Source organism: Moschus berezovskii, chromosome 16 (genome assembly GCF_049115385.1).
Source record: "Moschus berezovskii isolate FMDL1 chromosome 16, NW_MosBer_1.0, whole genome shotgun sequence".
NCBI classification, from domain to species: Eukaryota; Metazoa; Chordata; class Mammalia; order Artiodactyla; family Moschidae; genus Moschus; species Moschus berezovskii.
The window spans coordinates 73037096-73056806 of NC_142475.1; the positions used below are offsets into that span (position 1 = coordinate 73037096).

The 19711-nt window shown below is 44.6% G+C and overlaps 1 protein-coding gene across 1 annotated transcript in view; it reads right to left on the reverse strand.

Moving 5' to 3' along the window:
• Positions 1-14496, reverse strand: part of CLVS1 (clavesin 1) — a 154549-nt gene extending 140053 nt beyond the window's left edge. Inside the window, exon 1 of the mRNA XM_055432554.2 lies at positions 13924-14496. Within this exon, the coding sequence (XP_055288529.1) occupies positions 13924-14378 (455 nt within the window). The 5' untranslated portion in view covers positions 14379-14496. The remainder of the gene's footprint in view (positions 1-13923) is intronic.
• Positions 14497-19711: the final 5215 nt, after the last annotated feature.

Consider the following 19711-nt stretch of genomic DNA (forward strand, 5'->3'; position numbering starts at 1 on the left):
TTGTCATTCACTCGGTCATGTCTGACTCTTTGTGACCCCATGGACTGCAGCACGCCCCACTTCCCTGTCCTTCAGTATCTCCCAAAGTTTGCTGAAACTTATGTCTATTGAGTAGATGTTGCCATCCAACCATCTCATCCTCTGTCAACCCTTCTCCTCCTGCCCTCAATCTTTCCCAGCACTAGGGTCTTTTCCAATAAGTTGGCTGTTTGCATCAGTCCTTCCAGTGAATATTCAGGACTGATTTCCTTTAGGATGGACTGGTTTGATCACTGTTAGATGAGGAAACTGGCACCTCAGCTCATCACACAATGGATGGCTCCACCCCAGACCCCACCATAAGTGACTCCCATTATGTGCCCTGTTTGTCCTGCTACTTCTAGGACATTCTCTGCCACTGTTACTCCATGCTGAGAATTACCAGACAAACTGTAGACAGAACATCCTTGACCCTTCATTGTCAGGTTCAACTGCACACAACTCAGGCCCCCTTAATAGGAATATTGTCATTGAGGAGAGTCTACAAAGAGCTTCTCCCCTTATGACTTTCCACTGTTTGAAACGTCTCCCCAGCAGTTGAGGATGCTGTTGAGCCCTACTCTGTACCTGTGGATACCAAAGAGAATAACACCCAGTGTCCTGCCTCCAGGAGCTTTCTGGAGCATGAAGAAGCATTTGGTAGAGAAGATTAGTGTGACAGACATCTAGGGAAGAACAAAGGAAGACATCAGAGCTGTCCCAGCCAGGGGCAAAGCTTCTTAGTATGAAGCTGTTGTTCAGTCGCTCAGTCGTGTCCAATTCTTTGTGACCCCATGGACTGAAGCATGCCAGACTTCCCTGTCCTTCACCACCTCCCAGAATTTGCTCACTCAGGTCCACTGATTCAGTGATACCATCCAACCATCTCATCCTCTGTCACCCCCTTCTCCTCCTGCCCTCAGTCTTTGCTACCATCAGAGTCTTTTCCAATGAGTGGGCTCTTCACATCAGGTGGCCAAATTATTGGAGCTTCAGCATCAGTCCTTCTAATGAATATTCAGGGTGGATTTCCTTTAGGATTGACTGGTTTGATCTCTTTGCAGTCCAAGGGCCTCTCAAGAGTCTTCTCTAGCACCACAGTTCTTAGCATGGAGAGGAGCTTTGAAACAGGAGTAGGGCTTGATCTGCTCTCAAGCATAAAGCCCTGATTCCTTGTGGCAGCAAGGCCTTTCACTCCTGGCCTCTGCCTGCCTCCCCAGCCTCCTCTCTCTTTGCGAGCTCACCACAACCAACAGAGGCTTTTCCAACATGGCTAGCTCTCTCTTCCCCAGAACCCTGCCCAGGTGCTTTCTTTTTCTCTCAAACAGCCTCCCTCATATTCTTCCCCTCTACCTGCTCAATCTTATTTCTCCTTCAAGTCAGGTAACGCCTCCAGGAAAATGTCTCTGAGGCCCCAGCTTCCTAGTTAGGTTAGATGCCTCTTGTCTGTACTTCTGAAGGGCCCATGCTCACCTCACTATGGGATGAAAGCTGAATAGTAGAAGCCAGGTAAGTAGAGGTGGGAAAGAGCTCTGATGAGTGGGGAGAGGAAAGACAGAGAGAAGTCTGGCTCTGATGGAAGATGTCCTTCGGGTAAGGAAAGTCATGCCAAATTCTTAAGGCTTTCTGTGGCAAAATGTGTGGCAAAGAGACTGACCTAGGGGCTTTGCTGGTGACTCAGTGGTAGAAAATCCTGCCCTTGCAGGAGACACGGGTTCAATCTGTAATTTGGGAAGATCCCATACGCCTTGGAGCAACTAAACTCGTGCGCCCCAACTACTGGGCCTGTGCTCTAGAGCGCAGGAGCTGCAACTACTGAGCCCCTTGCCCTAGAGCTCATGCTCTACAGCAAGAGAAGCCACAGCCGTGGGAAGCCCGTGCACCACAGCTGGAGAGCAGCCCCTGCTCTCTGCAACTAGAGAAAAGCCCGTGCAGGAACGAAGACCCAGCACAGCCAAAAATAAATAATTTTTTTTTTTAAGAGAGAGAGAGACTGACACAGCTTTCTAGGGATCCCTTAAGGATTCCTGAGCAGGGAATTTGTGTGCGATCAGAGAGTAGGTGACAACAATCCCCAACGGCAGACTCCAAACATAGCCAGGTATTGGGAAGAAGGAGAAAGAGAGACACTCACCAACCAGCCTTGTGATTTTGTCCAGATTAAAAACCCTCCATTTAAAGTGAAGATAATAATTCTCCTCCATAAACTGTTGTGAGGATTAAATTCGTAGTGTGGCACAGGATGCGCCTGATGCCTGGAAGAATCACCAATACCAACACACTCTCAACCAGGAAGACACTGGCTGTTGTTTGCAGGAGTGCCATATTTGAAATTAGATGCAGAGACACCCCGTGGAAATATTAGAGCCAGGGAAGAAATAGAGGCAAAGAGAAGAGAAACAGAGAATGTGCAAAGAGCAAAAACAACACATCACTTTAAAACCCTCATGACAAAATGTACCCTTTCTTTATTTTCCTGTCTGATGCTACATTTTGCAGTATAGTAGCAATAACTTCTACTGCTTTACTCACAATAAATGGCTTGGGAGCTTGATGTACGGCCTTAGCAAAGTGCAGGCATTTAATCATCTCCAGCAGCTGCTTAAGGTTCGAATATCACCCTTCAGGAGCGATTACCCAGGAACCGTATTTAAAGGGCAGGAGAGCTGAGGGCTGATCCTCTGGTTGAGGTTCAGGGCTCAGGGACTAAGAGGGCTTCTTTTGAAGCTCTACAGTGTGCTCTTTGTAAAGCGATCAAAAGACGCTTCGTGGCTGACTGGGAACTGGGGAAAGTAGCTAACAGCCCAGAAGAGCTTCAAATCATATAATGGAAGCCCCATAGGTCCCAAGGCACTCATTCAGAAAGTCAGCTACGCCCATGAGAAAATCTCACAGTGCAGGCAGAGCCATGATTAAAAACGCCCTCTCCCCATGCCCTCTTGGACATGGCCTTCCACAAGAAGAATGCTTCATGGCACTCTTGAGTACTGACTTGAGACAGAGTACTGACTCTGGCCTTCTGAAGAGCAGGACACACGGCCACTGGAGCAAGATTTCAAGTTAAGTAATTGAGAGAATCTCTCTGGGTTGGCTGCTTCATCCAGGCCATGCTCTGGGAAGGACAAATTTATTCTTAGACCCTTGAATTTCTAGCCATTAGAGAAGACTCTTTTATCTACAAGGTAACAAGTGTCATGTCTTTTGAACTCCTGGGTTTATAAGTGAGAATTCGGGAGAAGCAGGTGGCCTGGAAAGATATGCTGTCAATAAAAGCTTGCTCTCCCACTTCTGATGGTCCCTTCCCGTCGCAAATGTGCCTGGCTGGCGTCACAAGGTCGCAGGAGCCATGTGACATCTGACATCTACTGGAGGAGCAGCCACCCAGTTAGGCAGGGACACGCGCTGCTGTGTTAATTCAGAGCAGGGACCCCACCGCTCTGCTGTCCATCCAATCCATACAGGAGATGCTTCTAACAGGCACACTTTCAAGGGCCTGAGCATGATCGAAGGGGATGTTGACAGTGGGCAGAAGGCAGCTGAGCCCTAAACTGAGAGGAATTAGAGCGTGAGTGCTGAAGCATGTCTGATAAGGAGTTCTTGTGGAAGAAGACGATTTCAGGGAAATATTTAAAGAACTATTTGACTAACCCATGTGGCGAGCCACACATGCGTCCAGCAGGTTGAGGAAGACACGTAAACTCTTCTAACTTCATTTCCACACCCATCAGAAGCTTCTTAAAAGCACATAAGAGGGATGGAGTCCATTTTATAAAGACCTTAAACTGAATGAGAAATTGTTATCTTGGGCATTTCACACTCTGTGTCAGGTACAAGTGGGAAAAATACCTGAATTAAAGAAAAAAGAAAGGGTTCTCTGTGTATCAGACCCCTTCCTGCCTGGCACCTCATTTAACTCACACAGCTCTATCAAAGACACAATTATTACCAGACAGTAGGAAACCGAGGGTCAGAGGAGGTATGGATCTCACCAGGGACACACCAGTGGAACTGCAGAGCTGGGGTTCTTCTCACCAGCTGAACACTGACACTCATCTTAGTGGAAGGAATAGGCAGCAGAGGTGAACCTTCATCACTATCTTAAATCAGACTCATATTAGGACCACTCTCTATGACATGTTCCAAGCAATATCCAGATTCCTCTGTCGGGCTTGGATTGAAAAAAAAAAAAGTTGCCTTTGTTGTCACTGTTACTATGGTCAAATAATTACGTTAGAGGTTGGACAGGACCTTCACCACTTGATTGGCCAGACTTTGGTGAGACTGGAGTGCATAGCAGTGGGATTTGCCTGCTGAGCGATGAGGTCTTTCCAAGTCTTTGGGGCCTGAGTGACTCTGGGAGAGGCTTGCATACTGGTACCTCAATGAGAGCCCTCCAGAATGACTGAATGGCCCCACGTTTGGCAAATGGGTCCTAGTTGTGAGCTGTGCAGAATGGGATTAGGTCTGAGATCCAGCTTGTTGTAGCCTTTTATCAGCTGTGTGGTCTTGGATAGGTTGCTTAGCCTCTCTGAGTCTCAGTCACATTACCTGCAAATTAAGGATGTGACTAATGACCACCCAGGAGGATCGCTGCCTGCCACATGGTCGGCCTCAACACGTTTGTCTTTGGGGTTGTAACTCTGCTTCTCTGCAGTTCGTTTTTACTCACTCCCACGGTCACAACAATTGGGAAACCTATCACTCCCAGAGGGATGCTGGGAGTGTTTCCATAAGAACAGACTGCGAGACATTTTCTGGAACCTCTCTCGACCTTGAGACTGGAAAGGAGGGCTCTTTCACGGCCCTGTGAAAACAAGCACCTGACTCGGCTACACTCCTCCCGTCCCCAACATTCAGCGCTGACGTTTCAGAAATCTGGCCCCTTTTGTTCACAAGTTCTTACACTTAGGATGGCGAAGCCCAACGGGGTGCCGACCATCTGCTGCTTGTAAAAAGCTCTTGGATGCTCTTGCAAAAGCTAAAGGCGAACCTCCATCAAGTGGCTTATTTATAGTCTGAAGACTTGTATCCCACCTACTGCCTCGGGGTTTTGCTCAGAAGAGAAAACCCCCTTAATGCTCATCTTCCACCACAGCACTGTCGGGACATGTGCCATGCCAGCCCTTCCGAGGTTGCCACAGGTCAGCAGTAACCTGTGACTTTTGAAGGAGCCAAATCACCAGCGTACCCATCAAATCAATTACTGCCTGGTGTGAGGGGACGAGGAGCAGCTGAACACCTCTAGAAAACAGCAGTGAGTGGAAAAGCGCCTGCTCCCTGACAGCAGACAGACTCCTGGTTGTCTGCTTCATTATAAAGTCAACATGGCAGTGTCCTTGCTTCCAGAACTGTGACAGCAGGAAGGTCAAGTCCCCTAGTAAGATCCATCTTCCCTTCGTTTCGTGCCTGGAGGGACTGGGGGCTGGTGTGAGATGCCATTCTGGGAATGGCATCTCCTTAGAGCCTTCAGGAACTTGCCCAGAGCCGGATGACTGTAGCCATTCAGTATGTTACTGGAGTGCATGGGAGAGCCAGTGAAGCCTGGATCCATCCCACAAAACAATATCAAGTCTTACAGTAAATAGATGGGCTTCCCAGGTGGCTCAGGGGTTAAAAATCCACCTGCAATGTAGGAGACGCAGGTTTGATCCCTGGGTCAGGAAGAACCCCTGGAGAAGGAAACAGCAACATACTCTAACATTCTTGCCTGGAGAATCCCTTGGCCAGAGGAGTCTGGTGGGCTACAGTCCATGGGGTCGCAAAGAATCAGATGTGACTGAAGCTACTGAGCAGGCGCACATGCATACTAAGTAGCTAATTACAGTAGAAAGTGGTACCAATAATTGTCTCCATATATTGGATGCTAATGATGTGTCAAGGACTCTGCCATGTGCTTTACCTGTATTATCGCTAATCCCTACAGCAACCACAGGGAACAGATAGGGTTATTGCCAGTTCCCATTTGAGAAAGCTGAAGTCTTAAAGGGGCTTCCCTGGTGGCTCAGACAGTAAAGAATCTGCCTGCAATGCCCAGAGACCTGGGTTTGATCCCTGGATTGGGAAGATCCTCTGGAGCAAAGAATGGCAATCCATTCCAGTGTTCTTGCCTGGAGAACTCCATGGGCACAGGAGCCTGGTGGGCTAGAGATATAGTATTATACACTTTAATGTAATTGACTAGGAGCCAACTTAAGGCTTTTCCCATGAGAAGTCAGATTGACCTGGGCAAAGCCATACTGAGCCATGCTAGAGCCCAAGGCACAAGGAAAAATCAATAATTCCTATCCTGCCTACTTTAAAATTTTGACATTTCACTCATGAAGAATTTTTGTTTGCATGAATTTTTATTTGAAAATATATTTTATGGTAATATTATTTACTCTGATTAATGAGTGCTTTGGTGCCCCTTCAGTTTTGTGCTCAGGCAAATACCCCAGCCCCTCACCCTCATCTTAGCCCTGGGGCTGAGGTTTTGGCTCAGGCTCCCACTTCTTCAAGCCAGATGGTTGTGCTTCATCACAGATATTTTGTCCCTGGTTCTGTATGATGGGGAAGGAGAGCCCACAGGATTCACTGCCTACTTATAATAACTCTCTATACTTGAAAGTAGTAATCAAGCTGTTCATCAGCTGCCTTTTCTCTCTACTAAATTACCCTAAAGTGGCTCTTCCTTGCAATGTGTCAGCCTCCTTAAAGAACGAAGTTTTCAACTCGTTTTCAACCTGGCCACTGATTTTTGAGCTTTTAGTTGTAAACTATACAAGGACAGTGGAGAAGACAATGGCACCCCACTCCAGTACTCTTGCCTGGAAAATCCCAGGGACGTAGGAGCCTGGTAGGCTGCAGTCCATGGGGTCACTAAGAGTCGGACACGACTGAGCAACTTCACTTTCACTTTTCACTTTCATGCATTGGAGAAGGAAATAGCAACCCACTCCAGTGTTCTTGCCTGGAGAATCCCAGGAACGGCGGAGCCTGGTGGGCTACCATCTATGAGGTCGCATAGAGTTGGACACGACTGAAGCGACTTAGCAGCAGCAGCAGCAGTGTAATTTTATGTATTTTGACTTGCAATGCATTTCTGATTGTTTTTCCTCCCCCCATTAAAGTACTTGGGGGCCATCTTGTCAACATAGCACCAATGGATGCTACTGTAATCTATGAAATTGAAAATGTTAGTCGCTCAGTTGTGTTTGAGTCTTTGCAGCCCCATGGACTGTAGCCTGCCAGGCTCCTCTGTCCATGTATTTTTCTAGACAAAAATACTGGAGTGTGTTAGCATTCCCTTCTCCAGGGGATCTTCCCACACAGGGATCAAACCCTGGGTCTCCTGCATTGAGGCAGACTCTTTACCATCTGAGCCACCAGTGTAGCCAACTGTAGTCTGTGGCAAGGCTTTTATTACCTGAACCACCCTGCTCCCAATGCTTTTCTGATATCCTGAGACTATAATAAGCATAAATAGCATAATAGACTATAATAAGCATAATAAAAGGACAGGTGACTTCTCAGAGCCTCCCAGCCACAACTGAGCTACTGTGCAGGACTCTAGAGCAGGGTGTCTTGGAGTCTCAGCTGTATTGTCTGTACTTTTCAGGTGGAAGGAAGTTAGTCATGGCATCAAATTCTGCCACCTTTAGAACATCTTGTGGGCCAGTATCCTACATCTCTGCCTGATTTGGGGTTCTTTCTTAAGAAACAACTGCAATTTATTGACTGTGCTTGCTTGCGTCCTAAGTCACTTCAGTTGTGTCCAACTCTGTGCGACACTATGAACTGTAGCCCGCCAGGCTCCTCCATCCATGGGGACTCTCCAGGCAAGAATACTGGAGTGGGTTGTCATGCCCTCCTCCAGGGGATCTTCCCAACCCAAGGACTGAACCCACATCTCCTATGTCTCCTGCGTTGGCAGGCAGTTTCTTTAGCACTAGGCCTGGGGACTCCCACATTGCAGGGAGATTCTTTGCCATCAGAGACACCAGGGAAGCCTATTTATTGACTACCAACTAACGTTAGTCTATGAGCATGGGCAGGTCAGGTGAGAAACTGAGGTTAATAAGAGTTTAATCAACTTGCTCAGGATCATAGGGCTGGTTGGGAGGGGGCTGGGATTTGAAGCTGGCCATCTGGCTTCCAAGTCTGTGCATTTAACCATTATCTTATTCTGCCTTTTGGACCCTATCAACTACAGCAGTTGGGGTTAATCCTTGCAACAGCTCCACATGCCAAATAATATACCCATTTCTGCTCTTTGGGACCCCATGGACTGTAACCCAACAGGCTCCTCTGTCCATGGGATTCTCCAGGCAAGAATACTGGAGTGGATAGCCATTTCCTTCTCCAGAGGATCTTCTCAACCTAGGAATGGAACCCAGGTCTCTTGCATTGCAGGTGGATTCTTTACCATCTGAACCACCAGGGAAGCCCCAAAATAGCTTAGACAAATTTAACTCTTTTTTTTAACTGAGCAAAATCCAGAAAAAAATAGACATGGTTCCTCAGTGCTCACATCTTCCCTTCCATGGGAATGGCATTCCTGGGCACATCAGACTGTGTGGCCCCAAGCAAGTATACAACTCAGAGAGAAACAAGATGGAGATTTCTTTTTTATCAGCCCTTAAGGGAAAAGCTGTGAATTCTTGCCAATGCTGATGTGAGTTTAGGTGAGAAAGATCAAAAGGCTAAATGAGCAAGAGTGGCCCCTGAGACTTCTGTTACACACTGAGCCAGTGAGCTGAAATGTACACTCTGCTGACCCTGGAGGTGCCGGCTTCCTTCCATGAATTAGTGTGTAGTGCAACCTAGTGCATCATGTCCAACTCTTTGCGACCCCATGGACTGTAGCCCGCAAAGCTCCTCTGTCCATGGGATTCTCCAGGCAAGAATACTGGAGTGGGTTGCCATTTCCTTCTCCAGGGGATCTTCCTGAACCAGGGATGGAACCCACATCTCTTGTGTCACTTGGAATTCTTTACCACTGTGCCACCTGGGAAGCCCAAATGAGTAGTTAGGTGCTGATTTAATCTGGCTCATTTCCATTCAGCCCAACTGCCTCAGAAAAGACAGAAGTCTAGAAGCTCCTGCCAAGACCCTGTTTCTGCAGGAGGCTGGTGGATGCACTGGGAGCCCAGAGACTTCTGGGCCTCTGTGTGCATGCTCAGCTCTGCACGTGCCCCTGGCGGACAGCACTCCCCGTCACTCACCAGTCTGCGCTCTCGCTCAGGCTGTCCAGGGTCTAGATGAATGAGATTTACATAGTTTTAATAAATATTAATAACAGTTTTAATCTCAGTAAACCTTTCACATGAGACATTCAAATAGCTTTCCAGTTGTCTCAGGCTCCCCAAGAGAGTCCAGCAATCATTCTGCAAAGCTACACCAACTCCTCAGGCCTCCAGGGCTCTGTTAGGCTAGGTCTGTCTGATGGGGAACATGTCTGGGGAGAAAGCCGACAAGTGCTGAGGACAGCAAGGGGCAGATAGACTCATCAGCCCTCTTCCATCTTCAAATATCATACTCTTGTCTCTGGTTTCAATTTATTTACCATCTGTGCTATATTGTATTTATTTGTTTCTGTTTAGTTGCCAAGTCATGTCCAACTCTTTGCAACCCCATGGACTGTAGCTTCTCTGTCCATGGAATTTCCCAGGCAAGCTACTGGAGTGGGTTGCCATTTCCTCCTCCAGGGGATCTTCCTGACCCAGAGATCGAACCTGAGTCTCTTGCACTGGCAGGTGGATTCTTTACCACTGAGCACTATAAGCCCATTATAGTATTCATGTTAATACTTTTAGTATTACTGAGTGCTTACCATGTACCATGCAATGAGCTGTGTACCTTAAATGCATTATTTCATTCAGTCTTCTCAGCTATATTACTAAATAACCTTGCTTATCATCCTCACCTTCCAGGTGAGAAAACAGAGTCTCAGAGAGGTTGCTTGTCCCGCCCGGGTCATATAACCAGTAAATCACATGACAGTATCCTTGTTCAGACTGAGGTTTGTTTGCATTCTGATCATCTTTGGCTATCAGTGGGATAGCCAGATAGCCTTAACCTTTCACCTTCTTGTTAAAGCCAAAATGGTTTGGAACAAATAGTATTCTACAATTAAAAAAAAAAAAAAACTGCCTCTAGCCTGGATGGGAGGGGAGTGATAATGGATACATGTATATGTATGGCTGAGTCCCTTTGCTGTACGCCTGAAACTGTCACAACATTGTTAATCAGCTATACTCCAGTATGAAATAAGAAGTTAAAAATAAAGTTGCTTCAAGTAGACCCAGCCCTAGGTGGAGGAAAAGAAGAGGGGTGGAAGTATGTGTGTACGTGTGTGTGTGTATGTGTGTGTGAGAGAGAGAGGGAGAGATTACTTCAAAGAACCTTGTGAATCAGAAGCCTGTAAAGTGAATTTTAAAATCCCTCTCCATCCATAGGATCAGGCTGAATGAGCTTCACATTCATGAACCTTTAGAGATGGAAGGTGTTTCAGAGATGACCTAGTTCACGCTCGTCATCTTATACCCGAGGAAACTGAGGAGAAGTGACACGAAGTACCTTGTTCAAGGTTGCCATAATCATAAAGATTTGAATGATTCCCTTGGAAACCTGTTTTTCCTTGTTTCTTAACACCACATTTGGAGATATTTACAGACCAAAGACTAACAGGAAACAAGATACTATATGATGATGTGTCTCTTCATGTGTGAATCTTTGCTTACTGGTGTTCTGTGTGTCACCTGTCTTAGCAGACGGAAGTTCTCAAACACGTATGACAACTAAGCACCGATGAAGTCAGCATGATCATTCTCCAGAGTCATCAGATTTTACTGTTTCAAAATCCAAAATGTTTGTGTGTCCTTTCCGAGAGGACAGCTGTTCCTGCTAGTTAAACTAGGGCTCCTGTCCTCTGTGGATGGCTTATGTCTCAGAAGGAATTCTCCTGTGGTAGGGGTCAGACGTCCATGTGTTTGCATCATTACCGGACAGTGGGTGCCCAAAGGACTGTTTGCTGGGAGGGACCTTGTATTTTCGTCATGTCCTTAGGGACTTAGCACACACTCTGGCACCAAGTCTACACTCATCAAATGTTTGTCGAGTGAATGATGTATGGGTGAATGTGAAGACCTGGAAATCTTTAATTGGAAGATAATTTTTTTACAATGTTGTGTCGGTTTCTGACATATGCCAACACGAATCAGCCATGAGTATACATATGTCTGCTCCCTCTTAAGCCTCCCTCCCACGCCCACCCGCCTCCCACCCAACTAGGTCGTTGCAGACATCCGGCTGGGTTCCCTGTGTTACACAGCAGCTTCCCACTAGCTATCATTACACATGGTAGTGTGTGTATGTCAACCCCAACTTCCCAATTTGTCCCACCCTCTCCTTCCTCTGCTGTGTCCAAAAGTCCGTTCTCTACATCTTCATCTCTATTCCTGCCCTGAAAATAGGTTCATTGATTTAAAAGAAAAAAAAAAAAGGACCAAATTCATTAACAGATCCTTCACAGTAAAATATATACAGATGGCAAGTTAGCATATGAAAAAAAAAAAGACCTGGAATTCTTTCTCATCAGTAGAACACTGTAATGAGAGGCTCATCCTTAACGCTTATGGGAAAACAGAGCAGAGACATAGCAGGGCATCCCGGCCTGAGGTGCATATCTGAACAGTCTATATCTAGACTGATAGCATTAAAATATTCAAATACCTTTTCAGGGTTTGTTGTTGTTGTTTAGTCACTCAGTTGTGTCTGACTCTGCAACCCCATGGACTGCAGAATGCCAGGTTTCCCTGTCCTTCACCATCTAGATTGCCCTATGCCAATTTTTCAACCAGAAAACAGTCAGTGGGGTCACTAAGGTGTCCTACACTAATCATTATCTTTAGGGTGAGGTCTAGTCATATGAGGCACTAAACAGCACCCTAGAAATTTCTTTTAATTATATTTGGATGAGGGGCTCTTTGGTACATTTTGAAAGTTAAACCTGTGTTTCCCCAAGTACCATAATTTCAGTATGATACTCCTGTGAGAGCTCAAGTCACAGGTGAAGTTTTGGAGATTAATCTATACATTGTTTCTAATTCAACATTTATTGCCTATTGGACTATGTGCCCAAGAGATAAACATGAAAAAGTTACAGTCTGTTGCCCCCAAGGAAACTGCAGTTTTGGGAGGAGGGGTAAGAAGGAACATACACGTAAGCATGCAGTTATAATAAAGCCAAGATAAGAGAACTCGCTCTCAAGTCAACCCCCATTCTGCACCTCCTTAGTTGTGTGACACTGAATGAGTTGCTTAACTTCGCAAAACCCTGCATCATCAAATGTAAAACTGGGATCATAGGAATACCATCATGAAAAGTTCTTGGGTGGATTCAATGAGATTATATGTATTCTAAAATATCAGCTATAATAACAGTGGTTCTTAAACTGCTGTTGTAAATACTTGAGTGGAAATACATGAGCAGAGGAAGACACCTCACTGAAACAGAGTTGGGATGGACGTTGATGAAGACTATCTTCCCGAAGAACGCTAGAGATAGGTATGAGACAGTGGGCAGGATATGTCCAAGTTGATTGGACTTGGCATACAAAATAGTTGATCCCTCCTTTAAGTCTCTGGTGGAGTGAGTCCAGAGGCTTGGAGACATGTCAAAACCACAATTATTAGTATTTAAGGCAAAACTTACACTTCCAACCAGCTGGGCCGGAGACCATGAAAAAGGGCAGAGGGTGAAGCAGAGCAGGAGATGCAGAAGATAAATCGCAAAGGTCTTTATTTTACTTTGAAGACTTGCAGGTCATTGAAGAATTTTAATGAGAGGAGTGACATAGCGGAATTTTGGGAGGGTTACTATGACAATTGTAAAGACTAGAATGGCTCAGAGGAGACTGGACCAGAGGCAAGGAGCCTGTCAGAAGGCTATCTGAGTGATGCAGGTGAGAAATGAGAACTTACACTAGGGCAGTAGCCATGGGAGCCAAGAGAAACAAGAGACTCGAGCTGGTTTTAAAAAGAAAGGAGCAGGACTCAGCAATTAATGAAATGTGAGGACCAATGGCAGGGAGCGTTCCAGGGAGACACGCAGATTTCTGGCTCAAGAGACTGGATGGATGGAAGAGCAGGAAAGATGATGCACTCAGTTTGGGACGTGTTGAGTTTGGAGTTCTTTACGGGACTTTCAGGAGAAATGCTCGAAGGCATTTGACTGGAAAGGTCTGGCATGCAGAAAAAATGTCAGATATTTAACTCATGGACAGGATACAAGGAATTATTTCATGTGTTAAAAATACTTGCTTTAAAGCCATCTACTGAATCCACTTTTATTGTTGTTAAAATTGAGAACATGAAAGACAGAATATATGGATTTTCTAAAAGACCAGATTCCAGTTTTATGAAAATATATGACCCCCTTTGATGAGTAGAGTAACTTCTGAGGTCTCTACAATTCTAATTTGTGTTCCAAAACATTGCTGTGGATCTGTAATCACCTTTTGATGGCAGTGAAAGACCCGTGGCCTTGAAATTTTCTTTGTGGATGAAGATGAGTGCATGCTTGTGGGGTAATTAGCTTCAGTCATGTCTGACTCTGTGCCACCCTATGGACTGTAGCCCGACAGGCTCTGCTGTCTGTGGGATTCTCTAGGCAAGAATACTGGAATGGGTTGCCATGCCCTCTTCCAGGGGATCTTCCCGACCCATGGATTGAACCCACACATGTTAATGTTTCCTGCATCAGCAGGCAGGTTCTTTACCACTGGTGCCATCTGGGAAGCCTGGATGTAGAGAATATATATGCTTAAATAAGAGCCCATTATCCATAAAGGCTTATAACCCCAAACATGCAGTGACAATGCTTATGAAACAGAGGAACCAAATAAAGACACTATCTACATTTACCTACTCTGATCCCAATTGGCTGCGAACAGCAGAAGAATCTTCCTGCCATAGTGATCACGGTTTTCCAACACTCCAGGGAACCCATCGATGAGAGCCCTCTTAATGCCAGGATCATCGGCCTTGAAGTTTTTGAACATGTCCAGGTTTAGCTGGCGGTACTGGAAGTACTGGGCCAGGAGTCTGAAGGCATCTGCTTGGTGAAACTTCCTGGCTCGGAGAAACCTCAGGATGAAGGCATCATCTGTGCGTAAGAATCCGATGTCAGGTCTGGTGATGATCATGTCTCTGACTTGCTGGATATCCTGGTGTAAAACGTCTGGGTTTTCATTCAGTTCCAGGCGTGCTTTCTCTATAGTCTCTGGGCTGAGTCCAGCCTGTAAATGGGTCATCTTGGCTGAATCTCCTTTCGAAGTGCTTAATTTCTGATGTTTGCGAAGAAAAGAGACTGGTCCCATTCACGTGATGGTCTGCTGAAATCGTGGCCCATTCAACAGTCTTTTTACCACCAAGCTGCCACTGAAAGAGACAAGCAGAGGCTCTTCTTTCTGTTCCTGGAAAATGGTTGGACATTCAGATCCTATGTGGTGGTGGCCAGCCAGAAGAGAAGCCAAACCAAGGCCATTGCTCACTGCAAAACAAATACACAAGAGAGACAAATAGATGATACAAAGAAGGTCCGGGCAAATGACCTGGAACTCAGAAAAGCAGTATATTATGCCGCAGAGCTGATTAGAAGAATAAACGGTATATATTATTTAAAATAGGGTCTTTGGCATAATTTCGTTATTGACAGTTTCAGTGTGTAATGGGCTTCTCTGATAGTTCAGTTGGTAAAGAATCCACCTGCAGTGCAAGAGATCCCGGTTCGATTCCTGGGTCGGGAAGATCTACTAGAGAAGGGATAGGCTACCCACACCAAGTATTCTTGGGCTTCCCTTATGGCTCAGCTGGTAAAGAACCCTCCTGCAGTGTAGGAGACCTGGGTTTGATGCCTGCGTTGGGAGAAGGGAAAGGGTACCACTCCAGTATTTTGGCCTGGAGAATTCCATGGACTGTATAGTCAGTCCATGGGTCGCAAAGAGTTGGACACAACTGAGTGACTTTCGCTTTCATTTTTCAGTGTGTGATATGCGAGTCTTTGCAATATGTTTAGGAAGTTTTCAGTGATACCAACTAATTAACAGTCTACAGTCAGGCTAGGAATGGCTTGCTTTTTTAATGAGTTACCCAAGAAAAGAGAAAAATCCTCTGTTGCAGCCTGTTTTATGGGACCATTCACAGGCATTCAATCAGAGACATTAGGGCCTCCATTAGCTTCTTTTCTCAGTTTCTTTCACAAAAATACCCCCTTTTTTTAAAGGCAGCCATTTGCAGCTTAACAGTGAAAAGGGGCTTTTAAAAGTCACCCTATTGTAACCCCATGGTACCTAATTACTCAAACTGAACTAAATGAACTGGAGCAGGGAGAGAAGGACAGGCTTATGGCTGGAAGCTTGACCTTCGATAATCACATTCAACAGCAATGAGAGAGGCTCATGTGAGGACATTTACCAGCAGTTTCACTCTTCTGCTGAAGATGAAAGGTCTTGGAACTCTTAGTTGCCTTCTTTCCTTGCCCAATATCCATATGAACTTCAAAGTCATTTTTTGGTATAACTTTTCTGTTGTCCTAAGATGTTACTTTACTTATGATAATGATTAAGTTTTTTGTTTCATTTTCCCCTTGGTGAAATGTCTTTATTTTTTATTTTTATTTTTGAAGTATAGTTGAATTGCAATGCTATGTTAATTACTGTTATACAGCAAAGTGACTCAGTTATTCTTTTTCATATTCTTTTCCATTATGGTTTATCACAGGATGTTGAATATAGTTCTCTTGCTATACAGTAGGACCTTGTGTTTTTTTCCATTCTATATATACCAGTTTGCATCTGCTAATCCCAAACTCCCAATCCAGCCCTCTCCCACCCTCCTCTCCCTTGGCAACCACCAGTCTGTTCTCTATGTCTGACTCTATTTCTATTTCACAGATAGGTTCATTTGTGTCATATTTTAGATACCATAAGGGATATCGTATGGTATTTGTCTTTCTCTTTCTGACCTGCAATCACAATCCTAGGCATATAACCAGACAAAACTATAATTCAAAAAGATACATGTTCACAGCAGCAGTTTTCACAGTAGCCACGACATGGAAACAATCTAAATGCCCATTGACAAATGAATGGATAAAAAAGATGTGGTACATATACAAAACTGAGTATTACTCAGTCATGAAAAAGAACTGTGAACTTCCAGATGTTCAATCTGGATTTTAAAAAGTCAGAATAACCAGAGATCAAATTGTCAACATCTGCTGGATCATTGAAAAAGTATGAGAGTTCCAGAAAAACATCTACTTTTGCTTTATTGACTATGCCAAAGCCTTTGACTGTGTGGATCACAACGAACTGTGGAAAATTCTTAAAGAGAAGGGATACCAGACCACCTGACCTGCCTCTTGAGAAACCTATATACAGGTCAAGAAGCAACAGTTAGAACTGGACATGGAACAGCAAACTGGCTCCAAAATGGGAAAGGAGTATGTCAAGGCTGTATATTGTTACCCTGCTTATTTAACTTATATGCAGAGTACATCATGTGACATGCCAGGTTGGATGAAGCACAAGCTGGAATCAAGATTGCTGGGAGAAATATCAATAACCTCAGATACGCAGATGACAGCACCCTTATGGGAGAAAGTGAAGAGGAACTAAAGATTCTTTTGATGAAAGTAAAAGAGGAGAGTGAAAATTTTGGCTTAAAACTCAACATTCAGAAAACTAAGATCATGGCTTCCAGTCCCATCACTTCATGGCAAATAGATGGGGAAACAATGGAAACAGTGAGAGACCTTATTTTGTTGGGCTCCAAAATCACTGCAGATGGTGACTGCAGCCGTGAAATTAAAAGACGCATGCTCCTTGGAAGAAAAGTTATGACTTAGACAGCATATTAAAAAGCAGAGACATTACTTTGCTGACAAAGGTCCGTCTAGTCAAAGCTATGGTTTTTCCAGTAGTCACGTATGGATGTGAGAGTTGGACTATAAAGAAAACTGAGCACCAGAGTATTGATGCTTTTGAACTGTGGTATTGGAAAAGACCCTTGAGAGTCCCTTGAACAGCAAGGAGATCCAACCAGTCAATCCTAAAGGAAATCAGTCCTGAATATTCACTAGAAGGACTGATGCTGAAGCCGAAACTCCAATACTTTGTCCACCTGATGCGAAGAACTGACTCATTTGAAAAGACCCCAATGCTGGGAAAAATTGAAGATGGGAGGAGAAGGGGATGACAGAGGATGAGATGGTTGGATGGCATCACCGACGTGATGGACATGAGTATGAGTAGGCTCTGGGAGTTGTTGATGGACAGGGAAGCCTGGCGTGCTGCAGTCCATGGGATCGCAAAGAGTCAGACATGACTGAGTGACTGAACTGAACTGATAAGAAAGAATGAAATTAATGCTGTTGGTAGCAACATAGATGCAACTAGAGATTAGCATACTTAATGATTGTTTTAAGCCCCTCAGGTTTTTCTATCTAAATGGTATACAGAAAAATGCTCACATTATTTGCATCTTTCTCATTTTAAATATGTTTAAGCTCTCTCAGACATCAGTTTAGTGTAACCTAGAAGTACCAAAAATCAGAAGACATATTAGGTGTAAAAAAAACTTGGAGGCATGTATTTTTTCCCCTAGCTTTCCTAGATCAAACAGTATTTGCAATAAGAGGCAGAACATTTACTTACAACATAATTATTAACACTTTATCATACAAAATAATTTTAAAGATAAAATTATTCTTTCAACTTAATTTAGGACTAGCTGTAATTTCTATAGGGTGATAATCACTTCACACATTTGTGCTTTATATTGCCTTTGTGATAGATGAACATGGGTTCAGGTAATTAGTATTCATTTTCAAGAATGAATGTAGAATAGTAAAAGTTTTATTCATAAAATGTTGGCTTTGCAAAGTAATTTGTAAAAAGTAGCATTTAGCTCTGAAAGTGAGAAAATAAGTATAACAAAGTCCTTATTCTCACTGATTCCAAAGAACTGAAGCTAGTCAAGGAATACAGTGCTCTATGCACCAGTCCCAGGATTGGAAGAATGTTTAAAATCCATCTAGTTCAACGTCCATCTGATGTTAAAATTCCCTCTTTAACAACCTCACCACACTCTTTCAAAAATTTCCCTTGTTTGATGTCTCCCTCTTCAAATTCTTCCCTGGACTTCCCTGGTGGCTCAGACGGTAAAGTGTCTGCCTACAATGCGGGAGATCCAGGTTCAATCCCTGGGTTGGGAAGATCTCCTGAAGAAGGAAATGGCAACCCACTCCAATATTCTTGCCTGGAAAATCCCATGGATGGAAGAGCCTGGTAGGCTACAGTCCATGGGGTCACAAAGAGTTGGACACAACTGAGCAACTTCACTTCTTCAAATTCACCTCAATACCCACTGTGTGCTTCCCTGGTGGCTCAGACAGTAAAGAATCCACCTGAAATGCAGGAGACCTGGGTTTGATCCCTGGTTTGGGAAGATCCCCTGGAGGAGGAAATGGCAACCCACTACAGTATTCTTTCCTGGAAAATCTCCATGAACAGAGATCCTAGCAGGCTACAGTCCACGGAGTCGCACAGAGTCAGACATGACTGAGCAACTAAGCACAGAGCACACCCACCGCAATCTATCTTGACCCTCACCACAGTGGCTGAGATGATCATATAGTTTATTATCTAAATTTAAACACCAGGAGGCACTAATAACAGTAATACTGGGACAACAAGCACAATTGGGGACAGTGCCGAGCAAACCCAGATGATCCCTCTACTAGTACATGACCTTTCCATCGCTACTGCCAGTGGGCAAATTTCAGCACCCATTTATGCATGGGTGACCCTATTAGAAACCTGTATGCAGGTCAGGAAGCAACAGTCAGAACTGTACATGGAACAACAGACTGGTACCAAATAGGAAAAGGAGTGCGTCAAGGCTGTATATTTTCACCTTGCTTATTTAACTTATATGCAGAGTACATCATGAATAACGCTGGGCTGGAAGAAGCACAAGCTGGAATCAAGACTGCTGGGAGAAATATCAATAACCTCAGATATGCAGATGACACCACCCTATGGCAGAAAGTGAAGAGGAACTCAAAAGCCTCTTGATGAAAGTGAAAGAGGAGAGTGAAAAGGTTGGCTTGAAGCTCAACATTCAGAAAACAAAGATCATGGCATCTGGTCCCATCACTTCATGGGAAATAGATGGAAAAACAGTGGAAACAGTGTCAGACTTTATTTTTTGGGGCTCCAAAATCACTGCAGATGCTGATTGCAGCCATGAAATTAAAAGACGCTTACTCCTTGGAAGGAAAGTTATGACCAACCTTGATAGTATATTAAAAAGCAGAGACATTACTTTGCCAACAAAGGTCCATCTAGTCAAGGTTATGGTTTTTCCCGTGGTCATGTATGGATGTGAGAGTTGGACTGTGAAGAAAGCTGATTGCCGAAGAATTGATGCTTTTGAACTGTGGTGTTGGAGAAGACTCTTGAGAGTCCCTTGTACTGCAAGAAGCTCCAACCAGTCCATTCTAAAGGAGATCAGTCCTGGGTGTTCATTGGAAGGACTGAAGCTAAAGCTGAAACTGCAATACTTTGGCCACCTCATGCGACGAGTTGACTCACTGGAAAAGACTCTGATGCTGGGAAAGGTTGGGGGCGGGAGGAGAAGGGGACGA